This window comes from Cervus canadensis, chromosome 33 (assembly GCF_019320065.1).
Source record: "Cervus canadensis isolate Bull #8, Minnesota chromosome 33, ASM1932006v1, whole genome shotgun sequence".
Taxonomy (NCBI): domain Eukaryota; kingdom Metazoa; phylum Chordata; class Mammalia; order Artiodactyla; family Cervidae; genus Cervus; species Cervus canadensis.
In genome coordinates this window covers 23063746-23090136 of record NC_057418.1, presented here as the reverse complement: position 1 = coordinate 23090136, position 26391 = coordinate 23063746, and the positions used below count along the sequence as shown (strand labels likewise).

Below are 26391 nucleotides of genomic sequence, written 5' to 3'. Positions count from 1 at the left end.
CAAGGGCAAGCGTTTTGGCCAGGCTTAGATCTCAAAATGGCTTAGGCCAAAAATGGCTTCTCTTATATCAAGAAAGCCACACCTGTTTCTCTTTCTCTGGGGACACGCTGCCTTATCTGATTACATCGCCACGTTTTAGGATGATACTCACCTTTAAATTCCATCCTCAGATCTCAGAGTCACTTCATCAGAATCCAGGCCCAAAGAGACTAGATCTAATTATTTTTTTTTCAAAGAAGGTGAAAATTTGGATTTTTATGTTAAAACTTTTTAAAATTGTGAAAACCAGATTCAGACTCCCGGTCACCAGTTTATAGCCTCTGATTTCACTAGTACATACAAGAAGGAATCTGCTTACCCATGTGGTCTTGGGATGCTTATATGGACAGCCATACCTTGCCATGGGGCTTCCCAGGTGGTGCTAGTGGTAAAGAATCCAGCTGCCAATGACTTAACACGCATGCACACCTTGTAATACAAACGGTAAGATGCCTGAAGGCTTGTGTTCGCCCCATAGAGCGGATGATTTACTTGTTCTCCTCACCCTGTTCTCTTACGTTTGAGCTGAATAAACATGGTTTTAGAGATAGTGAAGTGAAACTGCTTGCTTCTCTTCCTTTCCTATTGTATGACGCATTGTGAATAAGCCATGGTCAGGAAAATCAAGCTTTGTTGTTTATCACAGATACATAAAGTGGGCTTTGCCCATGGGCTTGCATCACCGGAGTAAATAAAGTAGGCAAGTTTGCCTGTTGGCACCAAAAATATCTCAGCATTCTGGGCCCATCTCCTCTGTCTCACCTGCCTTCAACCCCACCGCTGCCTGCTAGGCTGTTCTAGGATCTTCTTTCACCGTGACAGCCAGTCATCAGGAAAGGCATTTAGCCTAAAGGGAATTTCAGAGAGAGGTATGCTAATCTCAGGCTAAATTTAATATTTGAAAAGTAATCAAGAGATGCAGAAAATGGTCTGTCACAGGCTGCTGCTCTATAATTATAACACTTCTTTTCTTTTCTCTCTCTCTTTTTTGGCTACACCAAGAGGCATGTGGGATCTTCTTTCTCTGACCAGGGATCAGATCTGTGCCCCACGTGCAGGAAAAGCATGGAGTCCTAGCCACTGATTCACCAGGGAATTCCACCCTGAATTATTTTCTACACAGTACCTAAGACGAGGCAAAGTAGTATAGTAGTATCAGTCAGACAAATCTTGATGTTTCCAGAATCAACACACTAATTCACACTATATTTTACTTTGTACTTTACAAACTTTATTAAATAATGAGCATTACTAACTTTCATTATCTTATATACAGTATTTAAACTGTTTTCCAAGATGCGTGGGTTTTTGTTTTTGTTTTTTTTTTTTTCTTTTGCACAAAGAACAGAGTAGGTGAAAAGTGAACTTATAAAAACAATTAAATCTTCAGTACAGAGACCTAATAAGAACTTGACATACACTTAAGTACATATAACTCTTTCCCTGCAATTATATACATCCCTACCCCACCTCCCAAAGAAACTATTTTATTTTTTTGAAAGTATTTTAAACAAGAGCACTCAATGGATAACTTTGAGGGAAAATATGAATCTGATATGTGTACACACAGATCTCAAAATCTGCATCCTGGCTGACAGAATGGGTGTTCAGAACTACAGATTTGTCCTAGAACCTAAAGACAACCATACAGACATTTTATACAGTAAGACAGCAGCCTTCGTGAAGCAGGGTGTATTCCTATAAGTAATATCAAAGTCGTGCAACAGGACTGGTGTGGAGAATTAATAATTTCTGAGAGTAGGACACCAGATATGGATAATACAGAATTCGGGTCTTACAAACTAAAAAGCAGAACTGGGAAATCGTGTTCCTGGGACAAGAAAGTCAGGTAACTTTGTTTTGTAAACACACTTACCAATATCTCTAGCAAGTCTGAGAATCCACACTCTGTTACTATGCTTCTCTTTTCTATACCGCTTCATCTTGAAAACTCATGTTATGTTTAAAAAAAGGCAATGAAAGAAGGAATGTTTCCAGAAAACTGTTCGTCAATATGGACTTTGTTTTATAAGCTACGAGAAGAAAGTACGGTATAGAAAGAGAAGAAATGGGTTATTTTTTTGTTAGTTAGAAAAGGAATGCATTAGGTACCTGTGTATAAGATAAGGATGGTCACATTTTATGTTCTTAAGTACAAGAGGCATAGCACTTAAAGAGAAAAAAAGAATTATGCTAAGATGACTCAAATGACTGATTCAAATCAACATTATTACTTATCTTTAAATGAAAAGCCCAGATCCCATTTCCCGATACAGATTATTATATCTTTTAAGATGAAAACTGAGAGGGTGGGGAAGGGACCACAGAATGTAGCTAAAATGAGAATGCAAAGGCCACTGTTTGAGAAAAGATTGTTTTTTCATTGATTGGAGTCTTCAATAAAATATTTTTAGAAAGCAGCAATAAATCTGCTATCATTTTTCTCTTCAGCTTCTTTAATTTTGTGTTTCACTCACAAGGTCTTGCTTTTGTTTTTCTGTTCCCTTCCGTAAAGAATTCTATCAGTACATAATATCACAATGAACTGCTATTTAAAGACCACAATTACAACATGAAAGTAAGATATGACTACTTAGAACTTAGTGACCAAAGATTTTGCTCTTCTGTATGCCCCCAAACAATGAAAAAAGATTGCCATATTATGTTTGGATTAGAAAATAAATGTCATTGCCATCGATAAAATCCTCAAGGCTGGGTTCAGGTCATCGGGATGAGCACAAAACTCAGGAAAGGACATCTGCACAACTGCTCTGGGAAGGCTAGGTTTAAAGAACATTGTTTTAGCTTATGGTTTACTTCGTGTTGACTAAAAACAGGCATAAAAAGTAGTGGAGGTTTCTATCTGCTCCCTACCCCCAACTGTCACATGATGAGATAGTCAAGTTGTACCCAGATGTCAAGCCATCTTTTCTAATAAGTCGATTTGCATTTTCTTGCACTTGGTTTTAAACCATTAAGGGAATCATTCATTTAACCCCATGGAACATAAAATACATGATGAGCAGCACATTCTTCAGGCTTTGTTCAGGAATACAGATAAGAATTTTTGCTTATAGAAGATTGGTCATATTACATTCTAATTTCCAATAATTACACACTTTCTGCAATATAATGAACTGATGTAAGGAAGTCAGCATAGAAACCCTAAAATGGGTAGCTACACAATATTCTGATTAGAGATCCCTCATTTGAGGTTTTCTAGGGTCTTGTCATGAATTTAACAGAAATGTCACAGGTAAGCAAGCATAATCCTTTAAACAGCTTTAGTTTCCTTTCTTTTTTCTTCCTTGTCGCCTCTGAGTCCTAGGATAAAACTAACTAGTGGCTTCCAGATAATAGGAGAGGATTATTGCATTTCTTAAAGTCTGAGTACTAATTGTCAGGAGAGGGGGAAAAAATACCATGGCCATCATGTTAAAAAAAAAAAGTCTAAAAATTTTCAAGGAAGATTGACTTACATTAAACACGAAGACCATCAGCATTAGTAAACAGTGTTACATGCTGACATTTGCTACAGTACAATCCTGGCTGATCGCCAGCCGTTTCAAAAAATTGTGCTATTAAAGAAAGTATATTTTACATCTCTGGTTATTACAAAGTTGTTTTAATCTGGTGCATACAAAACACCTCTCAGAATCTGTAATTCATGAGCACAGTAAGAAGTTAATTGAGACAGCTACTCTTAAGAACCTTTAGGCAAAGCTGCTTGAACTAAGACACTGGAATTTTTCCCTTAGAGACTGGACAATATTTTGCTGATTGGGAGGTGGCCCTTTCCAGAGATAGTCATTTAGTTTGTCCGGATCATTGTATGGTGTCAGATACGGCGAAATCCCAAGTTTGCCACTTCCTGGCTTTTTTGGAGTGCATGGACTAGTCAAAGAGTAAGAAGTCGTGTGGCTGCAGACATTATCAGCAAAGTCAGCGTTTGTAATCTTTGGGTCAGATTTCCTCCTCCGACTGTGAGACAGTTCTAACTCTGACTCATCTTCTTCTGACTTGATCTCCACATAGTCATCTTCGTCTCCTTCAGTCTCTTTGAAATTGGAAAAATAGTTCTGGGTAGCTATTTGTGCACTTACAGGTAAATTTCTATTCACTACCAAAACTTTCTGCGAGTCCTGGAGTGTGAGATCTGAGCGTTTTTCAAGGCCCTGTTGACCTGAGTCAGCAATACTTGGCAGCAAATCCTGGTGACTCTCCCACCTTGAAGTTCTGCGTAAAGACAGAGGCTGCTTCTTTGCCACTTCACTAGGGTAGTTGATGGAGTCTGCAGACTTGTTTATCAGGATGGAGGAAGATGACTGGGACCTGTTATAAGGCTGAGATTTAGCACTGATTCCTTTCCGACCCAGAGAGTTGTAAAGATGGGCCTGGCAGGAGTTCTCTTTGTTTGGCTGGCTGACCACCACGCTGTGTCTCTGCACGGAGCCCAGCAGGGGGTCGGAGGTTTGAAGAGAAGGCACGGAGCAAGCTGCGGACAGTTGTCTTGGGGTACTTCTTGCTTTGATCTCTAACGTGGGATATTTTGACTTTAAGTCTTGCTCTGGCCAGGGACAGAAGTCAGCTAACTCTCCATTACTATAGGTTGAATGCAAAAGCCAGTCCTCGCTACCCTGCTGGGCGTGGGAAGGCGATGCAGAACTGAGGTTGGAGGGGTCTTGAGGGCTGGCCCAGCCATCCTTCTGAGTCTTAAAGGGGGTCTCTCTGAACACAATCTGGTCATACAGTTGGGAATACTCAGCAATCCTGGCACCTGGAAGGCAAGTATTAAAACAATAAATATACACAGAATCATTTCTGCATGTGAAGATTTAAAAACTAAGAATGTTCTAATAACATTTAAAATATTTAAACAGTAGACAGGACTTTAAAGTTTGAGGATAAGAAATCATCAAATGCCAAGCAACACAAATTAAATTAATTAGTTAAACTAACACAGTTTAATAAAAAAAAAAGCCATCTAAAACTTCATTTAATTTGACCTAATTCTGGATTCTTTTATTTCAACAGCAGGTCTACAATGGTTCCCTGTTTATAATGAAAATTTCTAGTGTTCTTTACAAGCATGGAATAGTGTCAGTGCTAAAAACAGGCATCATAAAAATAAGAAAGTCAGCACTTAAACCCTGGTCAACAAAAAATAACTCAAGCAGTCATTAAAAGAAGCACATCCACCGTGCAATGGCTACTAACCCTGCCTCACCAGGCTTGGCTGCTCTCAGACAACTACTCCCAGAAAAGTCTGCTCCTAGCAGCTGTTCCTACACTTTCCGTTCCAGGCAGCCCCCCACTGCCACTGTCTGGGGATGTTGACAGGAGGTCCTCACTTCCAGGACTTCAAGACCACACATACCGGTTGGCCCACGTCTCTTTTCCTATCACCAAGAAGCAAGCCACTGAAGTGTTCCAAGACAAGTCTTCCAAGTCTTAATGTCTTGGCTTTCAAGACATTTCAAGACATTAAGAATGAATCATCCTGTGCATATAATTGATAATCTAATGCTCTCTAGTACTGGTTACAGGACAGGATTTTACCACTATTTCCATGAAAGCTATTGCCATTTCAGATTAAGCTGTGAGGCCACTTTCCTCTCTGCTCCACTTCTGAGTGCAGACATTTCCATTTTATTAATTTTTGCTTTTTGGCTCTGCCAGGTGGTCCATGGGATCTTAGTTCCCTAGCCTGGGGACCGAACCCCTGTTCCCTGAAGTAGAAGCACAGAGTCTTAACCACTGGGCCACGAGGGAAGTCCCAGAGTACAGACATTTCTAAAGACATTAACAAAACCAAGATAGAGAATTCTCCTGGGCCAGGAATGATTTAGAAGAGAGAGCCCAGAGATGTCAATTTCAAAAGTTGTCTTCCCCCGTCCAGGTACCCATATGACCACTGCAGAATCAAAGAATCCCAAGAATCCTATAAATCGCTCAGACCACATCTAGAAAGTCTCTACGAAAGGAAGCTGTCTATCCTGTATATAATGACCAGCAAGTGACATCATATCTCCTACTTAAGCTATTTCTAGTAAATCATTCCTTGAAGTTAAACTAAATATTTAGTTGAGTTCCTGCCATTTCTTTCAAATTTGTCTTCTGTGAGGACAGAAAACAACGTGCTGATATTCTGTGTGCCCTTTAACTGCAACTTCCTCAAAATTACTTGCCCCTTAGTCCCCGGAATCAGGATAAATAGTGTTTATCTTCTCATTTTAGACCCTGCATTCATTCAGATCCTTTAGGCTTTTGAGTCCAAATCCCTCTGAAGGACAGAGATTATTAGCTTAAACTAGTAACAAAAACTTGAACTATTACTCCATTACTCCTTAAAGAGCATAGTAAAGACTCTTGATACCAATTAAAATTTGGTAACCCCTTAAGAGACTGAAAACCTACATGGACTTAGCCATCCTGAAATATACAACGTGTAGTGAACTATGAAACCCAACCAATGTTAGCTGGAGCTTTAGGCCTGGCTTTGGTCAGCAGTCCCACCTGAAAGTCAAGACGGTTCTTTCCAAGCCTTTCTCACCTACACCATGGCTCTGAGCCTGATCCTACTGCTGAATCAGGAAGGCTCTGTACTTTCACAAGCTCCCAAGAAAATGACAATTTGGGAAAGAGCAGTGAGGGCTAATTTTAAAAATTCAGTTAAACTACTGCAGCACCAAAATTTACTCTAAAGTCTTTTTTTTTTTTCCCCTCGGTCCTTACCTGGTGTCCCTACTCTAAAGTCTTATAAGAACAGTTAGCTCTTGATTTTTAGAACATGGTGGCCCAGATAAATCTCAAACTATGTATTATTCAAAATAGTCACAGTATTTCTTATGCTTTTTTCTTCTTTATCACACTTTCTTCTTCCTTTGCTTAATCAAGCCCTATTTACCTCCCAAGACCCTCTATAAGCCTTATCACTTCTATAAATCCCTAACTGATTTCTCTGAAGTCTTATATACTAGTATGCAGCATAATATTTAGCTGTTGCTTTTGTATGTATATATGCATTTATGCACACAATCTTGTGTTGCTAGTTGTTTTATCTAAGCTGGTTTATTATTCCATCTACTCCCCCACAAAACAATCCCCATAGAAATTCAAGTACAGTTCTGGATAGAAATTGGTCTCAAGAACTACTTAATTACTCAGATAATTGTTGGACAGCCTCCGTTCATTCTAAATATGTTAAAAATAAAGGTGCCTTCCTTAAGACTATACCAGTAAGGCTGGAAAGGCAGCCAAGAATTCGGGCATAGCAGGAAAAGGAGAATCAGAAAGACAGAAATGTAGTAAAATGCTATGTAAACATATATATTTTATACAATTCATAATGGGCACAGTTTATCTTTAGATAATAGAAAGCTGACCATTTATAAATTTGGAACAAAAAGTTATCTCACAAGTAGACAATATTCTGTGCCTATCTGTGTGTCTTTTTGGTCTCAGCTTGACATTCTAAGAGAGTCTATAACTTGCCTGATGCTAACAAAAACATGAGACAAGCTTTCAGAGCAATAGGCTGTCATGAAATAGATTCCCTTAGTCAGACATATAAGAAATAGCCAGCTCAAGATGACACCTCTAGCCTAGAAAACTTAGTAGAAGTCAGCAGGATCAAAATTCTCCCTCACTCTTAGTTCTGGCATTACCAGTCCTTATAGACCAAGTACATTATTATTACTATTCTACAACCCCAGGGGCTAACTCTAGTTTATTTCTCTTTTGTAAGTTTAGAAGGGAAAATTCTTGTCATTCCAGACAAAAGTTTGAAGTGATTCTTATTGACAGAAGTATGAAATAGATTATTTTCAAGACAGGATTAAAATTGATGCTTCTAATGTTGGTTGGGTGTAGAGAACAAAATGTTATTTTGCCTTTCTTACTTTAAACAAGGAGGAAAATTCCTCAAGCCTGTATGGAGTCTTCTCCCACGTAAAATATCACCAAAAAAAAAAAAGTGTGTGTGTGTGGGGGGGGGGGGCGGGAGGGAACCCAAAGCTTCTTTGGTCTCTAAGACTGTCAGGAGGAAGGCCTGATGGGACAAGATGGCCAGCATGCTACAACATGCTCCAAAAGGTGGGAAGGACTAGACCTGGTTGGGTGACTTATAGGCGGAAGTGTGGCCCGGCCCGGGGCCTGTAGACCCCGGCTAGAGAGTTCAATAAAGGTGCTGGAGAGTTTCAGCAGGTGAATAGGGCGTTCTTCCTTCCGCACAACACCGAGAGCAAGCTCCTGGCAAAGTGGCAAGGCCCATACGGAGAAGTCTGGAGAATCGGTCCGTTCGATTACGATGTCCTGTGCCCAGATAAACGAGAGAGAGAAAAGGAGTCATCATGTCAACTGATTGAAAGCCTGGTGGGCACAGGAAGTGGTCTCCATCCACCCAGATGGAAGAGTCCTCAGGTCTGAGAGGAGGCGGGCCCTAGGAACATACTCCCGCCAGCCAGCAGGGGGAGACACCACTCTCAGAAGATGACTCTGGAGAGATCTCTTTGTCAGAACGTTCATGGCAGCCCACCGTGTGGAGAAAGGGCCCAGACACAGAGCTGAAAGACAAAAAGATCCTACAGGAGCCCAGGAAGACACCAGTAGGCAAAACAAAAAGAACAAACCACAAGTGGGGGAAAAGGCAAAAGAAAACCCCAAAGGGAAATCTACTTAATAGTTAAAAGGTGGGTAAAAAGGACTATTCAAAGTTGTCTTTGAACCCTCAAAGATTCAGTATTGAAGACCTTGCTTCTCACAGGGTTAGAACTTTGTATGTTAATGGATGGTCCATTTTCCTCAGGCAATTACCTCTTTTTAAATGACAATGTGCTGGCCTAATCAATCCAAGGGAAACCTCACTATTGTATTTGCTCTCACTCTGAAGTAGGGCAACCACACAGTCAGTGGTTGCATTGCCAATACACCACTTACGCTCTAAAACAGTCCGCCTGCAACTGAAATTCAGTCACTTGTTCTACGTGTAACAACAAACCAGTTTAGCAACACTAGCGTTGGAAAAGGGATGCGAATTAATTCAAGCATGTTACTGCAAAGAGAAAGATATATGCGATCCAGCCTTTATCATATTTGTATAAAGATCACTTATAACCTTTATTTTACTTAAAAAGAAGAACAAGTCAAAGAGTCTGTAAAATCCTCCAGGTAACATGTCCAGGGCTTAACATCCCTAAATGTTAAGAAATCTTACTGTATGATAATTCTTAAACATTCCCAAACTTCAATTTTTTTTTTTTTCTTACAGATTCTGGTCATGCAGCTTGCTGAGTTCACTTAGGACTCGGATACCTGCTTCTTATTCTCTGATTCCCACCTAAGAAAGCAGTCCCAGACAGGAAGTCAGTGGCATCAAGCTGGCCAGATGAGCCATGTTGCCATCAAGCTAATTAACAAGACATGCCCAGATAGTGAGCCATCTGGTTTTTACTTCTAATTGGAGAATTGTCTCCTCTCATTTGATACAGAGGCAGTTCTTAGAAGATCTAGGGCAGGGATTCCTAAAATAGGATAGGATGGAAAGTCTATAGTTTACAAAACTCAGATTCTTGAGCCTAATCACAGAAATCTCTCTGAATCTGGAGGTGAAAAACTCCTCAGGTCACAGCACCCTCAGGTTTTTTTCTTTCCATGACAATCGTGTGCTTTATTCATATAGATGCCCGGGTTCCACAGAGAACCCTGTGTAATTTAGCCAGGGGATATGTATATTTTTTCCCATGTCCTGAGGCATGTAGGATTTTAGTTCCCTGACCAGGGATTGAACTTGGGACCCTGCGGTAAATGTGTTAAGTCCTAACCACAGGACCACCAGGAAAATCCCTGTACTTCTTTATAATAGAGAAGAAGTCAAACATGATTATCTCCTTCTTTTAACCCTAATGGTACCAATATCACATCCGTGATTCTGGTTTTGTGCCAAAAGGAGGCTTGACTAAAAGAATTAAATTCCTTGGAAGCATACCTGAGAATACCAAATGACACTGTATCAAAATGGATTATAGAAGCTATTAAAAAAAGAAAAAAACAACACATGGAAAACCGCTGGGTTAGTATGAACAGTTTAAAAAAACTGCAGAAAGGACTCCTTTTTGTCTTTGTCAGGATGAGTAGGCATTATTGTTGGGATTCTGGAGCAAAGAGCAATTCTAATTCCATGTGTCCAAACCTTAAACTCTATACTCTGCTACCCAGCTACTCCTTCTAACACACTGATGCACAGGGAAAAAGCTCTAGATGCCACCAGTGAAACTGAAGGCTACTTTTCAACCTTAGATTGAATTAGAGAAAGCCGCTTCAAACAGTATAACTGGAGTGATGATCTCACAGACACCAGGAAACCCTCCAGACCCGCCGGTGTGATGGGGTGGGTGCTTTGCCTGCGTGTCAGTGAGCCAGTGGTCTCGCTGTGAGATTGCACATCGGGGCGGCAGCATCCTTACAGCGCTAGGGGCATTTAGAACCTGAGCGTGGCTCTCTGCCGGTCCTCGGAAGGAGAAAGGCTGCTTGGGACCTACCGATGGCGGGCCCGCCCTGCCTCTTCTCTTCTAGGATGGCCGCCAGGTCCTTGGGTGCGGGCTTCTGCGGCTGGCTACCGGGCGTGTGTTCCAGCTCCGGGCTTTTCACCTTCAGCAGCTGATTTGCCTTCTTGATCTTCTGGCTGTACTGCCTGGCCATCAGGAAAACCCTGCTCCTGGTCTTGTCTACATTGTCCATCCCGGGCTCAGGGTTCTCCAGGTCTACTGGGGACAGGCTGCCGCCGGCCACATCATAAGGACTCTCCGCGGGTGGCAGGTCACTGGCCAGCGACAGCCGGTGGAGACTCAGGCAGGAGCTGTCTCTAGGGGCCGGGGCGCGGTCCAGGGCGCAAGGGGCCGGCCCGGGCCTGTCTCCGGGCGGTGCGAGGAGAGCCCGGCCCGCGGGCAGCGAGAGCGGGGAGCGCGCACTCAGCTCCGGGGCGCTGCCTGCCAGCGGCCGGTCCTGCACGTCATCTTTGCTAACGGGAAACGCGGCCAGGAGCCGGTCTCTGGCTTTGACTTCATTTTTCTTGATGTAATTTTCCAAGTCATTCCAGATTTCATCTACTTCTTCAGACAGTTTATCGGAGATGGACCGATCCGCTAGGGCCAAGTTGCAGCCGAAGGAATTATAGAGCAAACTCAGATAATCGTTATCGGAGGGGCCTGGAGGGTAGGGCGCCTCGTCCTCGCTGAACTGGAGGCTGTCCTGGGAAGCAGAGGCCCGCAGGCTATCACAGCACCCCAAGTCGGCCTCCAAGCCCAGGAAGGTGCTCCTGGCAGGACGCTTCGGGCTGCTACACTTGAAGTCCCGGGAGGGCGCCTCCGGGAGCGCAATGGTGTCATAGACGTTCTCCTCCATCACCTGGAGGTCCTGCACGCTTTGGTTCCAGGCCTCCCCGGCCGGGGGAGCTCCATCTCTCCTGGGGTGCAATGCGCTCTCCTCCTCGGGTCCCGCTGGCCTCTTGGATAAGGCCAGCTCGGGGGTGCTCTTGGGGCGAACAGAGTCCCTGACTGGTTTGTGGGGAGTGACTTCAGCGTCTTCCCGTTTAGCAACCATCAGTTTCAAGTCCTCGTAGCTTATGTTGTCATAGACATGGTCTATGTCATCTATAGTCAGCTCTATGGAGGACCCGTAGGGAGTTGTCCCGTCCCGCCCCTCTGCCTTAGGGTCACCCTGCAGTTCCCTCTGGGAATTGTACTGAGAGCCACCACTGTCCCTAGTTCTTATGTCAGGGGGACACGTGTTGCTCTCGCCAGCACTGCTGGCCCTCCGCACCACCCTGTGGCCTGAGCTGGGGGTCTCCGCGGACTCGATCTGTCCCATGTGCCAGCTGCAAGGTCGACTGGAAGTGCTATCTTCACACAGCTGGGCCGCGTTCAGGTCCGAGGAGGAGAAGGATGGCAGGAACATCTGATAGTCGTCTTCATCCTCCTCGTTCTCCTGCGACCTTCGACTGGGAAACAGGGCTTGGCGGATCTGGTGGTCGGTCCAGATGTTTCTGACGGCCCCGCCCCCACGCAGCACGTTCAGGATGGTAGAACTGCTTGGCTGACTGCTCCGCTGGGCAGCAGAGGGCCCTGCTGAAGTCAGCTGGGGAGACCCTTCCTCTCTGGAAACCTGAGGAGGAGAGAAACATACCGATTGAATCACACACCACAGGTCACGTAATACAGAATATTCTCCTGTATTTACACATTGTCTTTCCCCCCTACACGTGATATTCTTAAAGAAAATCATCAGGACACATGGTTGATTTTTAACTGAATTGAAAACACATCGGATATTTTGCAGTAGGGGCAGAAAGAACAGGAACTGATGTTTACTGAGAAATAGGCTCGGCTATTTGAAGACGTTCTCCAAACTGCATGTTCACAATCACTCTTTGAAGTGGATATGATTGTACCAGTTTCAGTGGTAAAGAGTCTGCCTGCAATGCAGGAGTTGCAGGAAATGCAGGTTCGATCCCTGGGTTGGGAAGATTCTCTGGAGGAGGGCATGGCAACCCACTCCAGTATTTTTGCCTGGAGAATAACATGGACAGAGGAGCCTGGTGGGCTACAGTCTATAGGGTCACAAAGAGTTGGACACAATTGAAGCAAGGTAGCAAACAGGCATGCATGTACCATTTTCACAGTAAGCACATTTAGGCTCTTAGGGTTCAGTAACTTAACTCTCCCTCATCAGTGGAAAGGCTAGGATGCAAACCCAGGTCACCTTACCCCACTGCAGGGAATCAGCTAAATGCAGAAAACTGTTAGATACTTCAAATCGTTTTGATGTTCTTGGAAAACAACATTATACAAATGAACATATATAGGTGTCAAGGGCCAGGGTATCTGGTTTCTTTTTGGGGCTTGATTCTTAGCTGTCTCATCATGGTTATTGGTGTACCAGAAACACCCCTGTCAGTGATCTCACTATACCCGCTGAGAGTTTCTTTTAAATCTCTGAACCTGCATGACCCTGACTTGCACTGCCTTGGTTTATAGATTCTAGGCAAAAGAGCCTTTGTTTCAGGAAGTTAATTTAATCCACCCTTGAGCTAATGAAATTTTTACTTTCTTTTAGAATACATTTAATTAATATTTAGATGCCTGTTAGGAAGTAAATACGAGTGACACTAATGACTTAATCAGAGAGAACGATGGGTCTCTTATAACTTGGAACCTTTCCTGATGGAGCTCAACTGTGCCAGCAGGGAGTGGACTGCCCTTTGATACCCTCTGTGGGTATTGGGATTAGCTTCAAAGAGTTGAAAGGGTTAAGACAGGTTCAACCTAATTAGTATCAGGGACATATTTTCTGGTCAAAACACTAGTGTAATCTATTGGAAATGTCAAATTAACAAGAACTTTTCATTACTGATCAATGAAACTGCGATACCTATTATCTTGGAATTCAGTTCAGTTCAGTTCAACCACTTAGTGGTGTCTGACTCTCTGAGTCTCCATGGACTGCAGCACGCCAGACCTCCCTGTCCATCACCAACTCCCGGAACTTACTCAAACTCATGTCCACTGAGTCGGTGATGCCATCCAACCATCTCATCCTCTGTCGTCCCCTTCTCCTCCTGCCCTCAATCTTTCCCAGCATCAGGGTCTTTTCCAATGAGTCAGTTCTTTGCATGAGGTGGCCAAAGTATGGGAGTTTCAACTTCAGCATCAGTCCTTCCAATGAATATTCAGGACTGATTTCCTTTAGGATGGACTGGTTGGATCTCCTTACAGTCCAAGGGACTCTCAAGCGTCTTCTCCAACACCACACTTCAAAAACATCAATTCTTTGGCACTCAGCTTTCTTTATAGTCCAACTCTCACATCCATACATGACTATAGGAAAAATCATAGCTTTGACTAGATGGACCTTTGTTGGCAAAGTCATGCCTCTTCTTTTTAATATGGATAAGGATAAGAGGCTTATGGAAGCTTGGAATATCCACCTACTAAGATGTCTGTCTGCCTACCGACCTGCCTGTCTGTCTATCAGGGAGGGCAAGAATAAAATTTTATCCTGAATGTTATTTTTCTATTAAAGATTCAACAATAAAAAGTCTTATTAGTCATTTAATCCTTTGTTCACTCTTTTTCAAACAGTAAAACTGTGGCCACTTGAGGACTAGGAATAAACAAATACACACACACATATGGATATGTATACATATACAAATACATAAATTGTGTTATATATACGGCTTTTCTTTTTCTTCTTTGCCTTTTAATCTCTTTCTCCTCTCCTTTTACTCAGACTGCACTGGTATAATCATAGGCACCCAGTAACTATATTTTATTAAAAAAAAGTTAGTGTTAGTTGAATCATGACAAAATATTGTGGAATTGTAACAAAACAATTTTGTGAACAGCCAGAAGTAATACCTTCTTAAAATCTTTCATTCCACAAAAATTTCCAGACATTTAAAAAAATTAGGAAACCTGAATGGTTAATATCAAAGTATATTTTCAAGCTAACTACACTTGAAGTGAAGTAGGGAATACGTTGGAATGTGAAATTTTACTTCAAATACATCATCAGGAGACTGGAAGAAGCTTTTAGATTAAGAAATAATCAGAGAAAGGCAAATATTGTATATCACTTACAAATGGAATCTTAAAAAAATGATACTAAAGAACTTATTTACAAAACTGAAATAGACTCACGGACGTAGAAAACAAGCTTATGGTTACCAAAAAGGAAGAGGGGGAGGGATAAATTAGTAGTTTGGGATTAAAATATACAGACTGTCATATAGAAAATAGATAACCATCAAGGATCTACTGTATTGCACAGGGAACTATACTCAATATCTTATTATAACTTGTAATGGAAGAGAATATAAAAAGAGAATATATATGAAAAAGAATAGATACATGTAAATATATAACTGAATTACTTTGTTGTATACCTGAAACTAACACAACATTGTTAATATACTATTCTCCAATATAAAATAAAATTAAAAGGAGAGTATGTATATATACATATATACGCATAACTGAATCACATTGTTCTACATTGGAAACTAAACTTTGTAAATCAACATTTCAATAAAAATTAAAAAGACAGAGAATGAGAAAAATGCCTATAAGCATCAAATTAAAAAAATAAACAACTCGTTAATAAAGCACACAAAAAAAGAAAGAATCAGTATATGGAGTTGACATAACATGTAGTGTAGATCCTGCATGAGGAACATCCCTCTCCCCATTTTTCTACATTCTTGGCATTATAGCTATTTAGCAATAAGATAACAGCCATAATTTTGGGGGCACTTGATTTGGGCCAAGTACTGTACCAAGCACATTTAAAAAACATATGACATTTGATCTTTATAACAATTCTGTAAGTTAGGAAACGAAGTCTTGGTAAGGTTTAACCACTTGCCTACAGTCACACAGCTTACAAATGGCAGAAATGGATTTGTATCCATATTTTAATCCTCAGTTTACATGTGAGCTAAATCTCTCTCCTTCTCTACACACACACACAGAGCTTTGGAATGCATATTCTGTATATATTCTGGGAGAAATGTTAATCTCTTTATCTCTTGAGTCTCTTTCTGCATTTAGTATACATTCATTTTTGTTAGGAGATGGAATTTTACCGCTAAGAAAAAAAGCACATTGGTGCTTTATTTTTCTTATCTTCAGATTTCATAAGGTTTAGTTAGTCCCCACATGGAGACTTGGTTTGATCATTATCATGAAAAGTTTCCAAGAAGCTCCTGAGATTGTATCTCTAGGACTAATAGAGCGATTCCCCCACCTGGTACTAAGCCAGGCTTGCTCTGTGATCATAGTTTGGCTGCCTTGCAAAGCCACCTTCTGGTGTTTGCTTATGAAAACAAAGTACATTTACAAAAATCAAAATCTCTTATGTCATATTTCAGGACAGTGAATCAATTCATGTTAGTAAATTTTCAAAAGTTTCCGAACAGAAATATGCACTACCTGAAAAAAATCCATCTGCCCCAATTTTAAGGAAACCATTTAAAGATTAAGACTATCGATTTTTAAATGTTTAGATATCTTAACTGAAAGATCCATCATTTATTAACATGGTCACTCTGGCCCTGTGCCAAGGAGAGGGGCAAGTGAAGTCATGGGGGAGATTTTCACAGCCACATCGTTACAGAAGACAAAGCAAGAAGCCAAGATCGGTTTTCTAAGAATTGTTAGTTAAGCCAATCTATCAGTAGGCATTTTGGCATGGTTCACTCTGGTCAGGATACAATATTTATTGTTCATAGGTAATAAATGTGAATATACATCTTCCAATAAAACATAACATTTTTATTTCCCCTTCTCCTAACCTTTCATTAGAGGAAGAAAAATCAAAACTTGATATAGTGAAGTTTTATTATACCACATATGATCACGCTGCTCATACCAGCAGCAGGACTGTATTTTTAGAAGGGGATCTTTGTGATTGAAGGCTGATGCTTTGAAAAAAGAGCAAATAGTCGGGATGCAAGAACCTTGGTCTTATATACACACAGGCATAGGGCAATGTGGCGTGGACCACAGCCTGTGCTGGTGTTACGCCCTAAGGTATCTTTACAGCTTCTGAGCAGAGAGGTGGGGCAGAAAGATTAAGAAATCATTGCCTTGGTTCTGAGAAGATGAAGCTGGGGCTGGGGAGGTGGGGAGAGGGTTGATAAGGAAGAGTCCTAACTTAAATCTACTTCAACATGTAAAGTAATTGTTTACACTTGGAAGATAAACTGGAGGTTAGATTTTTTTTTTTTTTTTTGGAGGTTAGATTTTTAAGGAAAAGATAGGCAGGTATAAAGGCTGCCTAAAGTAAACATTTCAAAATAAGGAACATAATAGTACTTACCTTTTGGATGTCTTGTGCCGTTTCTGAAAAACAAAAGATTTAAAACATTTTAAAGTTTGAGGATTAAAAATGTATCTCATACATAGCTAAGCACTCATATTGTATAGAATTTTTAAATTTATTGTTAATCACTGAAACCCAAGAGTCTCAAGGCTCTTTTGACCTGATTTTCAGAAAATACCACTCAGTTACCCAAGTTACATATCATGTACTATAACAACTTGACATACATCTGAGTGTTAAGTACTTTCCTTAATCCCTGAGAGAGCAATGGACTAATTCATATTAAGTTTCAAAAGCTTTTCCTGAAAATATATATAATCTGAAAAAAGTTCCCATGAAAATCATTTAAACATAAGATTATACTTGTTAATTTTTAAACATTTTATCGGTTGTAACAGAAAGGTATAGCATTGATCAAAAGGGTCACCTTGGGTCTGTGCTAAGGACAGTGCAAGAGGAATGATGGGGAGAGACTTACTGGCTGCATCCTCATAGATACCCTTACAATACCCTGATCGTGTCTGTCTCATCTTTATGTGTTAACTACAGAAGCATGTAAAGTAAAAAGTGATTGAACCCTCTCCACAAATTCTACCCCATAGAGGAAACCCCAGTTAAAGAAGTTTGATGTTCATCTTTCCAGGTCCTGTGCCCACCCCGCCCCCCATCCCACAGTCTTTTTGTTTCTATAAGGGTGCAATATGCAACACTGCATTTCCTGCTAAATATATGTGCACAAGCCTATCAGTAGACAGATATGTACTTCATTCTTTTTAACAGCTGCAGAATATTCCATGTAGTGTTCTGGGATTTGTAACTTTTTAAATCATTTTTCACTAGATGGGCATATTTATTATGTGGTATCCTGTTAAAAACAAAAGGACACAAATACCCATAAATGTGTGCACACTGAGGATGTCTATACAGGAAGTATACGTTGTGAAACATACAAGTGAAAACGATGAAATTGTTGGTTCAAGGGAAAACACACATTTAAAATTTAAGTGGGCATTAACAAATTTTGCTCCAAAAACACTGCAGAAATTTATACACCAATAGCTTCAGAGTGCCTGTTTTTCTCTTCTTTTGGCCAAGCCCACAGCTTTCTCATCTCTATTTATCTCATGTATATGTATGATTTTCTGATTACTAACGTGAGTGACCATTTGTAAATTTTATTGGCAATTTGTGTTTCTGCCGGATTATATTATCTGCCTTCAGAATAGAAGTCCTTTGTCTTTTGTATTAATGGGATTTCTTACATCAATATTCACAAGCATTAATCTTTTTATGTCCACTGTTATCTATACTACAAACATTTTATGTCATTCAGCTTTACATTTTATAATGGGACAGTATTACTTACAGACATTAATCAAACCTACTAATCTGTAATTCATCTGGTGTTGATTTTTCTGTATATTGTGTGACTTCGTGGATACCAACAGGAATGAAAAAAAAAAAAGTGATTTAGGACTTACCGCTGGTCTTCAAAACTTTATGTGATCTTGAGGAAGGTTCTGGGAGAAAAAAATAAGGCCAGCATCATTTGTGAAACCAAATCAAGATTTTTTTCTTTATAAGTAATTATTATTGTTCAGTCACTAAGTCGTATCCAACTCTTTGCGACCCCGTGGACTGCAGCACGCCAGGTTTGTCTGTCCTCTGTTATCTCCCGGAGTTAGCTCAAATTCATGTCCATTGAGTCAGAGATGCTAGCTACCCATCTCATCCTCTGCCACCCAAATTCACCTAAATCCTGATTGCTTAGAGATACTTGGCATGACATTCACTCAGTCAAAACTATAGGATGAACACTAAGCTATGCAATCTGGAGTCACCTAACAGAAAACCAACCCAACCCACAGAAGCACAATGTTCTCAGCTTTAAGTACCACCTATAAGAGGATTATGTTCAATCTCCTTCTGCCAGAGCCCTATGCCAAACCTCAGATGCCAACTGTCCATCTGACACGTCCCCAGCATGACCACAGACCCAGCAAACTCAGCATATCCCAATCTCAGCTCACCAGTCTCCCCAACAGCTGCTCCTCCATCTGTATTTCTTACCTTGGTTGCCATTCATGTTATCTTCCCTAGTGACCAGGACATCATTTTAAGTTTTCCCCATTTTCATCCATCACGGTCCTGTGGGATCCTATTGATGTTCCTTCCCAGTTATCACTGTCTTATTCCAAACCTTTAGCATCTCTCGCCCAGACTAGAGGAACAGCCTCTGGCCCAGTGTCCCTGCCTACTTCATTTTCCACATTAAGCCAGAATTCTCTTTTTAAAATGAAAACATTTCATTGCTTAAAATCCTTCCATAGCTTGCAAGATCAAGTTCAAACCCTCTGCCTGACCTACTTGGCCTTCCACAATCAGGCCCTGATTTGCAACTCCAGCCACATCTTTTTCCGTTTACCTTGCTCACTTGCACCTCCAGCCCAGGCTGCAGCCAAGGCCAAACAACCGGCAATAGCTGTCTGATCTGAGGTGCGCTGGCTCAAGCCCCAGGGCCTTTGCATATGCTGTCCCCACACCATCTGGCTCTTCAGATTCTATCCGGGGTCCTGATCCTCAGCTCTGCATGGTCTTCTCTCCTTCCTAGGGGGCTCACCCCTCTGTCGCTCCCCTTTTCAAAACTTCCATTCAACCTCCACAAACTCCACTGTATGAGCTGCTATTTGTTCAACCTTTTTTGATTCTGCCACTAGGCTACAAACTCCTCGCAAGCAGAAATCATGGGCATTATTCTTACATTTTCTTAGCACAATATAGGAAATCAGGAACTTAGTAAATGCCGATTTAAGTGAGAAATCTGAGGGCTAAGGCAATACCACAAGAAGTCTAGTTTAGCAGATGTGTATTAAAATTTTGATTTGAAGTAGCTTTGGTATACGTCATTTACAGGATACAATTTTTCACCAGCGCCAGTAAGTAGGATTTAAACACCTGCATACCAGTGGTAAAATGCTATAGAAAGTGAACTTAGTTGATTGACATGTTTTATAGTCATTGAAAAATTGAGAGTTAAGTAGAAAGACTTTTAGAACCAAAGCTTGAGAGCGTCAAAGATAATAAAACTGGCGATGTGTTCAAAAGCCAGAAAGAAAATACCTTTTGGTCTAACTGAAAGGGACTTTCATTACTAGTGCCCCCAAATTATTTAATTTTGATTATATCTGATTATATTGTATTTACCAGATTTCCTTCTCAGCCGATATGGAGCAGAGCCATTTCGAGAGCCAGAAGTCTCTCCCTCGGGACTGTAACAGAAGCCTGGGTAATCTGTAAAGAACCACAGGTGTCTATAAGAATGCAGTGTTCCATGCTGATCCACGTCGATGTATGGCAAAACCCACCACAATACTGTAAAGTAATTAGCCTCCAATTAAAATAAATACATCAAAAAAAAAAAAAAAAAGAATGCAGTGTTCCGTGACTTTTCAGAAAACGGGAAGAACTTGTCCTGGGTATCTGTGGACTTATTCTTTTTCATCAGACATGGTAGAATCCCTCCTTCCATAACCGGTGTGGAATATGCATCTCAAGACTTTGCAGGAGTGCGTTAGCAAGGTAAACCACATTCTCCACTTCCACCCCCTCCCACACCCCCAGGCACTCACATGTATTCTAACTACTCCTTTCTTCATTCTCTGGCAGAAAGAGCTACAACCTTTGGCTTTCCCCTTCCTAGAAAGTTAGTTCAAATGTGTAAGGTGTGGTAACTTCTGGTACCCATTCAGACTCACCTGCAACTCTGAGACCCACAGAGGTCAGACAGTTACATTAAATTAAAAAAAAAAAAAAGAAAACAAGGCTCCTGAGAAGCTGCAGCAAAGGGCCACAACAGAGACCCAGTCACGGCTCAACTGCCTGGAGAATTCCATCTGGGGAGCAATTTCAAGAGGCATGTCTGCCTGGCATGGCGATGGAGGGTGCTAAGCCCTTCCTTGACCCCGAGGAAGCTGTCCTCCACATTTTTCTAGACACAGTTTAAATGGTTTAAGCTCTCTTCTCAGAAAAGGGATTTTCATTTCATTTCATCTAAGGGGTACACAGACTTTGGATTAAGAAAATCTGGTCTAAGTCTAAAGTATTGCAGCGTATTCAATGACCATCTGCACCCTGAAGCTGGAGGGATAAACAGTTTTAGGACATAGCTGTAGACGGGTATTCTTCAAATTGAGGTTAAGCATCTTTAGGTCTGTCTGAAGTGTGAGAAAGTTCTGAGGATTATGAAGACCACATAGACTTCAATGTCAGAGTCAAAGGTATCCAAATGAGGTCATTTGGTCCAATGGACTGGCCTATTCTGTTCACAGACAGCTGAGACCAAAGTCAGGGTACAGCAAGTAGGGTAATTTTCCTAGGCTGGGATGCTGTGGATGGACCTGGCCTGGAAGAGAGGCAGAGAATGCCAGTTAGAGGCTTGCCGGCATGCTGTGTGCTCAGAGAATTATTTTTCTGTGTTATTTATTTCTTCTTTGTTAGTTATACTCAGATCTCAAGCCCTATATTTTTTTTAAAAAAGAATGTGTAATTACTATCTGTGCAATTTATCTGTAATTTATTAAAATTTTTTTTTTATATTGGAGTATAACTGGTTGACAATGCTATAGTTTCAGGGGCACAGCACAGCTCCTCACCTATACACACACAGGTATCCATTCCCCCCAGCCCCGTGCCCATCCGGGCTGCCACATAACATTGAGCAGAGTTCCCTGGGCTACACAGTATGTCCTTGTTGGTGTCCAAGAGCTAACCCAGAGCCTGGGAATAAATAAACAATGTCGTCAAATGTAGCCGGTCATGGTGAACAGCTGTGCTTGCTAAGACACGTCAGTCGTGTCTGACTCTGTGACCCCACGGACTGTAGCCCGCCAGGCTCCTCTGTCCATGGGATTCTCCAGGCAAGAATACTGGCGTGGGCTGCCATACCCTCCCTCCAGGGGATCTTCCCGAGCCAGGGATCAAACCTGTGTCTCTTATCTCCTGCACTGGTAGGTGGGTTTTTTTTTTGTTTGTTTGTTTTGTTTACCACTAGCACCAGCTGGGAAGCCCAAACACAGCATTCCTGGGTGGGCTCGAACCACCAACCTTTGGATTAACAGCTGAACTCACTAACCAGTGGTACCACAGAGACTGGGATTGAACAGCTGACCCCTCTGGATCCCCATCTTTCTCCATCTTTCCTCCTCATTCTCACATGCCCATCCATAACCTCACCTTCTCTTCAGAGTGCCCATATATATTATATGCATATTGATAAAACAAATCTGCTATACGAATATATTGTACAGCACAGGAATACAGACAATATTTTATAGTAACTACAAATAGAGTGAAGTCTTTAAAAACTGTGAGTCACTGTTGTATACCTGGGAATGATATACTGAAAATCAACTATGGAAGTGTGTTAGTTGCTCAGCTGTGTCTGACTCTTTGCGACCCCATGGGCTGTAGCCTGCCAAGCTCCTCTGTCCATGGGATTCTCCAGGCAAGGATACTGGAGTGGGTTGCCATTCCCTTCTCCAGGGGATCGTCACAAGCCAGGGATCAAACCTGGGTCTCACGCATTGCAGGTAGCTTCTTAACCATCTAAGCCACCCCCCCCCCCCCGGCAAAAAAAAAACAATCTTAAAGAGATTTTTACTGAATAAAATAAGTGGCTTCAGAGAACACAGGGCAGTGAGCCCCAGCCTAGCTCTCTGGTGGGGTCAGCTTGCATCATTTCCTGGTGGCGTCCAGTGGGCATGCAATGAGGAATCTTGGTGCTGGTGCTCATTTCTTTATTTCAGTAACGTTTCATTTCTTTTCCTGCTGGAGATTAACAACCAGCAGGCTAGGAGGAAGAGAGGGTGTTGTGTAAGTGAATTAGTGTTTGTACTTGGGGAAAGATTCCTCAAAGGTAGGAAGTTTTGAGTAAAAGTTTCTGTCAGACTTGGCTGTAAGTCTTTGAAGCTATTGCTTCTTTTCAAAGTCTGTTTAACCCGGGTGGTAACAAGGATGTGGTAAGTGCTTTGAACAGGTCTTATTTTATTGGAAAGACCTCACTTGTATTTATTCTCTGCCTGCTATGAGAAGTGTAAGACACAGTCACACATGTGGGGCAGTTGTAACTTTAAATGTGAGCTGTATCAGGAACCAACACCTATCAAGTTAGTGTGATTCTTGCAGATAATCAATATATTTTTGGCTCATGGGGTGATGTGGGAAATGCATTGTGAGACCTTCATTGTTTTGGTGGTGATGGAGGTGGGGTAAGAGGTGATCCTGGAAGCATAGCTTGTTGTGAGTTGATGTGGAGACATGTGATGAACCACTGGTGGGCTCACAGATGAACCAGGGGAAATCAATGTAGAAAGAAGCCAATGGGTTAAAAAGAGTTCAACTGGATCTTTTTGTTACAACAGTGAATAGAGAGCTGCTACTTTCTTACACTTGAGTTTTGACATCTCACAATTGACAACTGACATCTGTAAACCTGAAGACAGAAAATGTGACAGATACAAGTAGACAATGAAATTTCAAATTGTGCAAAAAAAACCCAAAACTTACGAATGGCATCCATTTCAAGTATTGCTTGCTTGGCCTGAAAGAAAGAAGATGTAGTTATAATTACAAAGTCCTGTTTTGTTTGTTTCTTTTTTAAACTGCCAATCCCAAGACAGGTTTTAGCCCACTGGGACGAGTGGTTTTTAAAAAGTTTTTATAAAACGAAAACTCATTTTTTTTTAGGCACTAATACAGAGTTCAAGGGATTCAAACAGTTGAGCATCCTTGTGTGGATGGTAGATACTGTCCCTACAGTGCCCCGGGGCTAAGCTTACAGCCTCCACCAGGGAAGAAAAAAGGGAAGGAAGAAAGGAGGGAAGGTGGGGTGGGAGAAGACGGAGGGAGGAGGATGAAGGGAAAAGAAGAGGGAAAGAGAGAAAGACACTTTCAGCAAAGGATCCATACCTTGACTGAGCAGTTTATCATATAATCTAGATTCCTTCTACCCAACCCTGGTCTATTGAATCCAATCTCAATCTATGCAATCAAAGGTTCAAGGAACAGAACCTACACCACCAGCCCTCCTCATATCACGGGCATGATAACTCTTTTGAGCTGAATGCAAAATAGTTGTTGGACGGTTCTTATGTTTTCCTCCCTCCAAATGTGATAAACTTATCAGCTGACTCTCCCAGCTCCCTGCAGCATGCCTGCACCACCATCTCTTTTGTGTGCCCTGGAATCTCCCGAGGGGGAGAAAGAGCTGCAGTGTGGGAGGAGAGCCCTGGAGGACACCGCCCGTGATCCAGCTCTAGCTCTTAACTAGGCAGGTGCTCTCAAATTTCTGCATCAGTTCCCTCAATCTAAAGATGGTCAGATAGGACCCACCTTTCACACTTGCTACTGGTAGCAAATGACAGCCATTTAACCCAGTTAGTTACCATCTACTCCATCTACTCCCGCAGGGGACTGACCCTGATAACCTTGACTCTTGCTTCCTCTACATACATCCTTCTCCCCACCTCAACCCTGAGCTTCTGAAGTTTATTGCCGTGAGGCTTCTTTTGGTTATGATTGTTGTCATATGTTATCGATGTTTAGGGAACTATAAAAAGATAGGTTAGTGGCCTTAATATGAATTATTTTGCCCGAGGACTCAAAGAAGAAAAAAATAAGGTAGGCTTTCTTGCCTCCTGAATGTCATTTTCATTTTTCAAGGTAGTATGACCGAGCCTACAAATATTATGCTAAGAATAACTTACAGAATAATTTTACTTTGTCGCAGTATGTGACATCACAGTAAAAATGTCTAGGCTAAGTGGCAATAAAAAAAAAAAAAAATCCTTGATGCAGTCACCTTAATTTTGAGAAAACAAATGCTTAGTTTTTTTTTTAATAACACTGACATTTTTTACCATACATTCAGAGTTTGAGGTTACTAGTCAAGTTAATTTTAGACACAAATGTTAGCTCAATTTCTGTGAAGGGCATTTGCAGAACCATGTGTATATAGAAAATCCAACAGTTTCTACCTGAGCCTTATTCCCAATTAATCTGGACAAAAGTTAGTGTATATACCAGGTATATAGAGGGATCATATGGCTAACTTCCAGGAAGTTTCTTGATATTTATAAGCTTGACTATAAGAACTCAGTATTTTTATTTCTTGCCTTGACAGTTAACATCAAAAAGTACTATTCCCACATTTTCCACTAGGGGTCAGTCAAGGACCATCATGGAATTAAAGGACCAGAAGGAGGTTTTGTTCTTTGTTTAGTTGTTGTGTTGACTCTTTAGGAGGAACCTAACTTCTTAAGCTGTTAAATAGTAGAACAATAATACATTTTTTGATATTTTTCCCATTATGCATTTTATTTAATAAGAGTAAATATATTTTGAAAGCTTTAAGAAAATAATTTAAGAAATAGTCTTGCGAAAAGTGAAAAATTCAGATTAGTAATAATCCTGTTTAAATAAGATAGAAAATTATTATAACCTTATAGTGGATATAATATAGTAAATAAGAGTGCTTTCATTTCCCATGGGAACAATGTAATTAAGACCATCTTTGAGGCCAGGCAGAACTGGGTTTGAATCTGGACTCATTCATATACTAGTTGCATAAACGAGGTCAGTTTACTTTCCATCTCTGAGCCTCTGTTTTTATTTCTCTAGAATGGCAGCAGGCATTTTGAAGAAATAAGCATATTTCTCAGCACACTGTACGGGTGCTCAAGCATTTGTAGCTGAAAAAATAGATCATTTACATCCTAAAAGGATTAGGGACAAAAAAGTGCAGCTCTACCGTGACTCTATTAACCCTTATAAAATACAAAGGGAAAACTGCCTGGAATACACACCCCCTAGTGTGGGAGAGAGAGGAAGTTCTGTAAGCTAGCTTCATTTTGTAATGGCCAATAACTGCCTTTCAGAACCCCTTTGGCGGTTTTGATTTTCCCAGAGACAGGAGAACAACAGGTGGGGCTTATCAATGGCACCTGCCATTTGCTCAGAAGGGCATTCCAAGAGACGAGGCCAGCGAACAAATGACTAAGTATGAAGAAAATGCATTCACCTCTCTGCGTGAGTTACCTGACCCCTTGGAACGCCCTGATGAGCTGAGACTCACACCTCAGTCAAAGCCCACACCCATACACATTCATTTTCTGGGCACAGAAGCGCTGCTGACAGCCCCTGAGGACAAGCTTCACAGACTTTTCAAAAAGTATGCAAAGAGCAAACAGACTTTCTTTCTCAGAAATCTCAGATCGCGTCATTTTCCACCCAGTTCTGCTCTCATGAGCGTCGTCCCATTTACTGCTCTACTTGCCTCTTCTCCGCCCCAGCAGAGACCCCTTCCCCCTGCGTTAGGACATCTAACCTTTCCCTCCACTCCAGAACAGCAAGCAATGCATAATCATAGCCGCCCCCAGAGCCTTATCATAATCCAGAAGTGCCCTCTCTTGCAGGCAG

The 26391-nt window shown here is 41.4% G+C and overlaps 1 protein-coding gene across 5 annotated transcripts in view; it reads right to left on the bottom strand.

The window, feature by feature from the left end:
* Positions 1-1247: 1247 nt before the first annotated feature.
* Positions 1248-26391, bottom strand: part of PLEKHG1 (pleckstrin homology and RhoGEF domain containing G1) — a 242103-nt gene continuing 216959 nt past the window's right edge. For all 5 annotated transcript variants that reach the window (XM_043456816.1, XM_043456813.1, XM_043456818.1 and 2 more), the window contains 6 exons: positions 23482-23515; positions 20122-20208; positions 18399-18437; positions 16915-16937; positions 10578-12198; positions 1248-4816 (listed from right to left, as the gene is read on the bottom strand). In XM_043456816.1, the coding sequence (XP_043312751.1) occupies positions 3753-4816; positions 10578-12198; positions 16915-16937; positions 18399-18437; positions 20122-20208; positions 23482-23515 (2868 nt within the window). In that variant the 3' untranslated portion in view covers positions 1248-3752. The remainder of the gene's footprint in view (positions 4817-10577; positions 12199-16914; positions 16938-18398; positions 18438-20121; positions 20209-23481; positions 23516-26391) is intronic.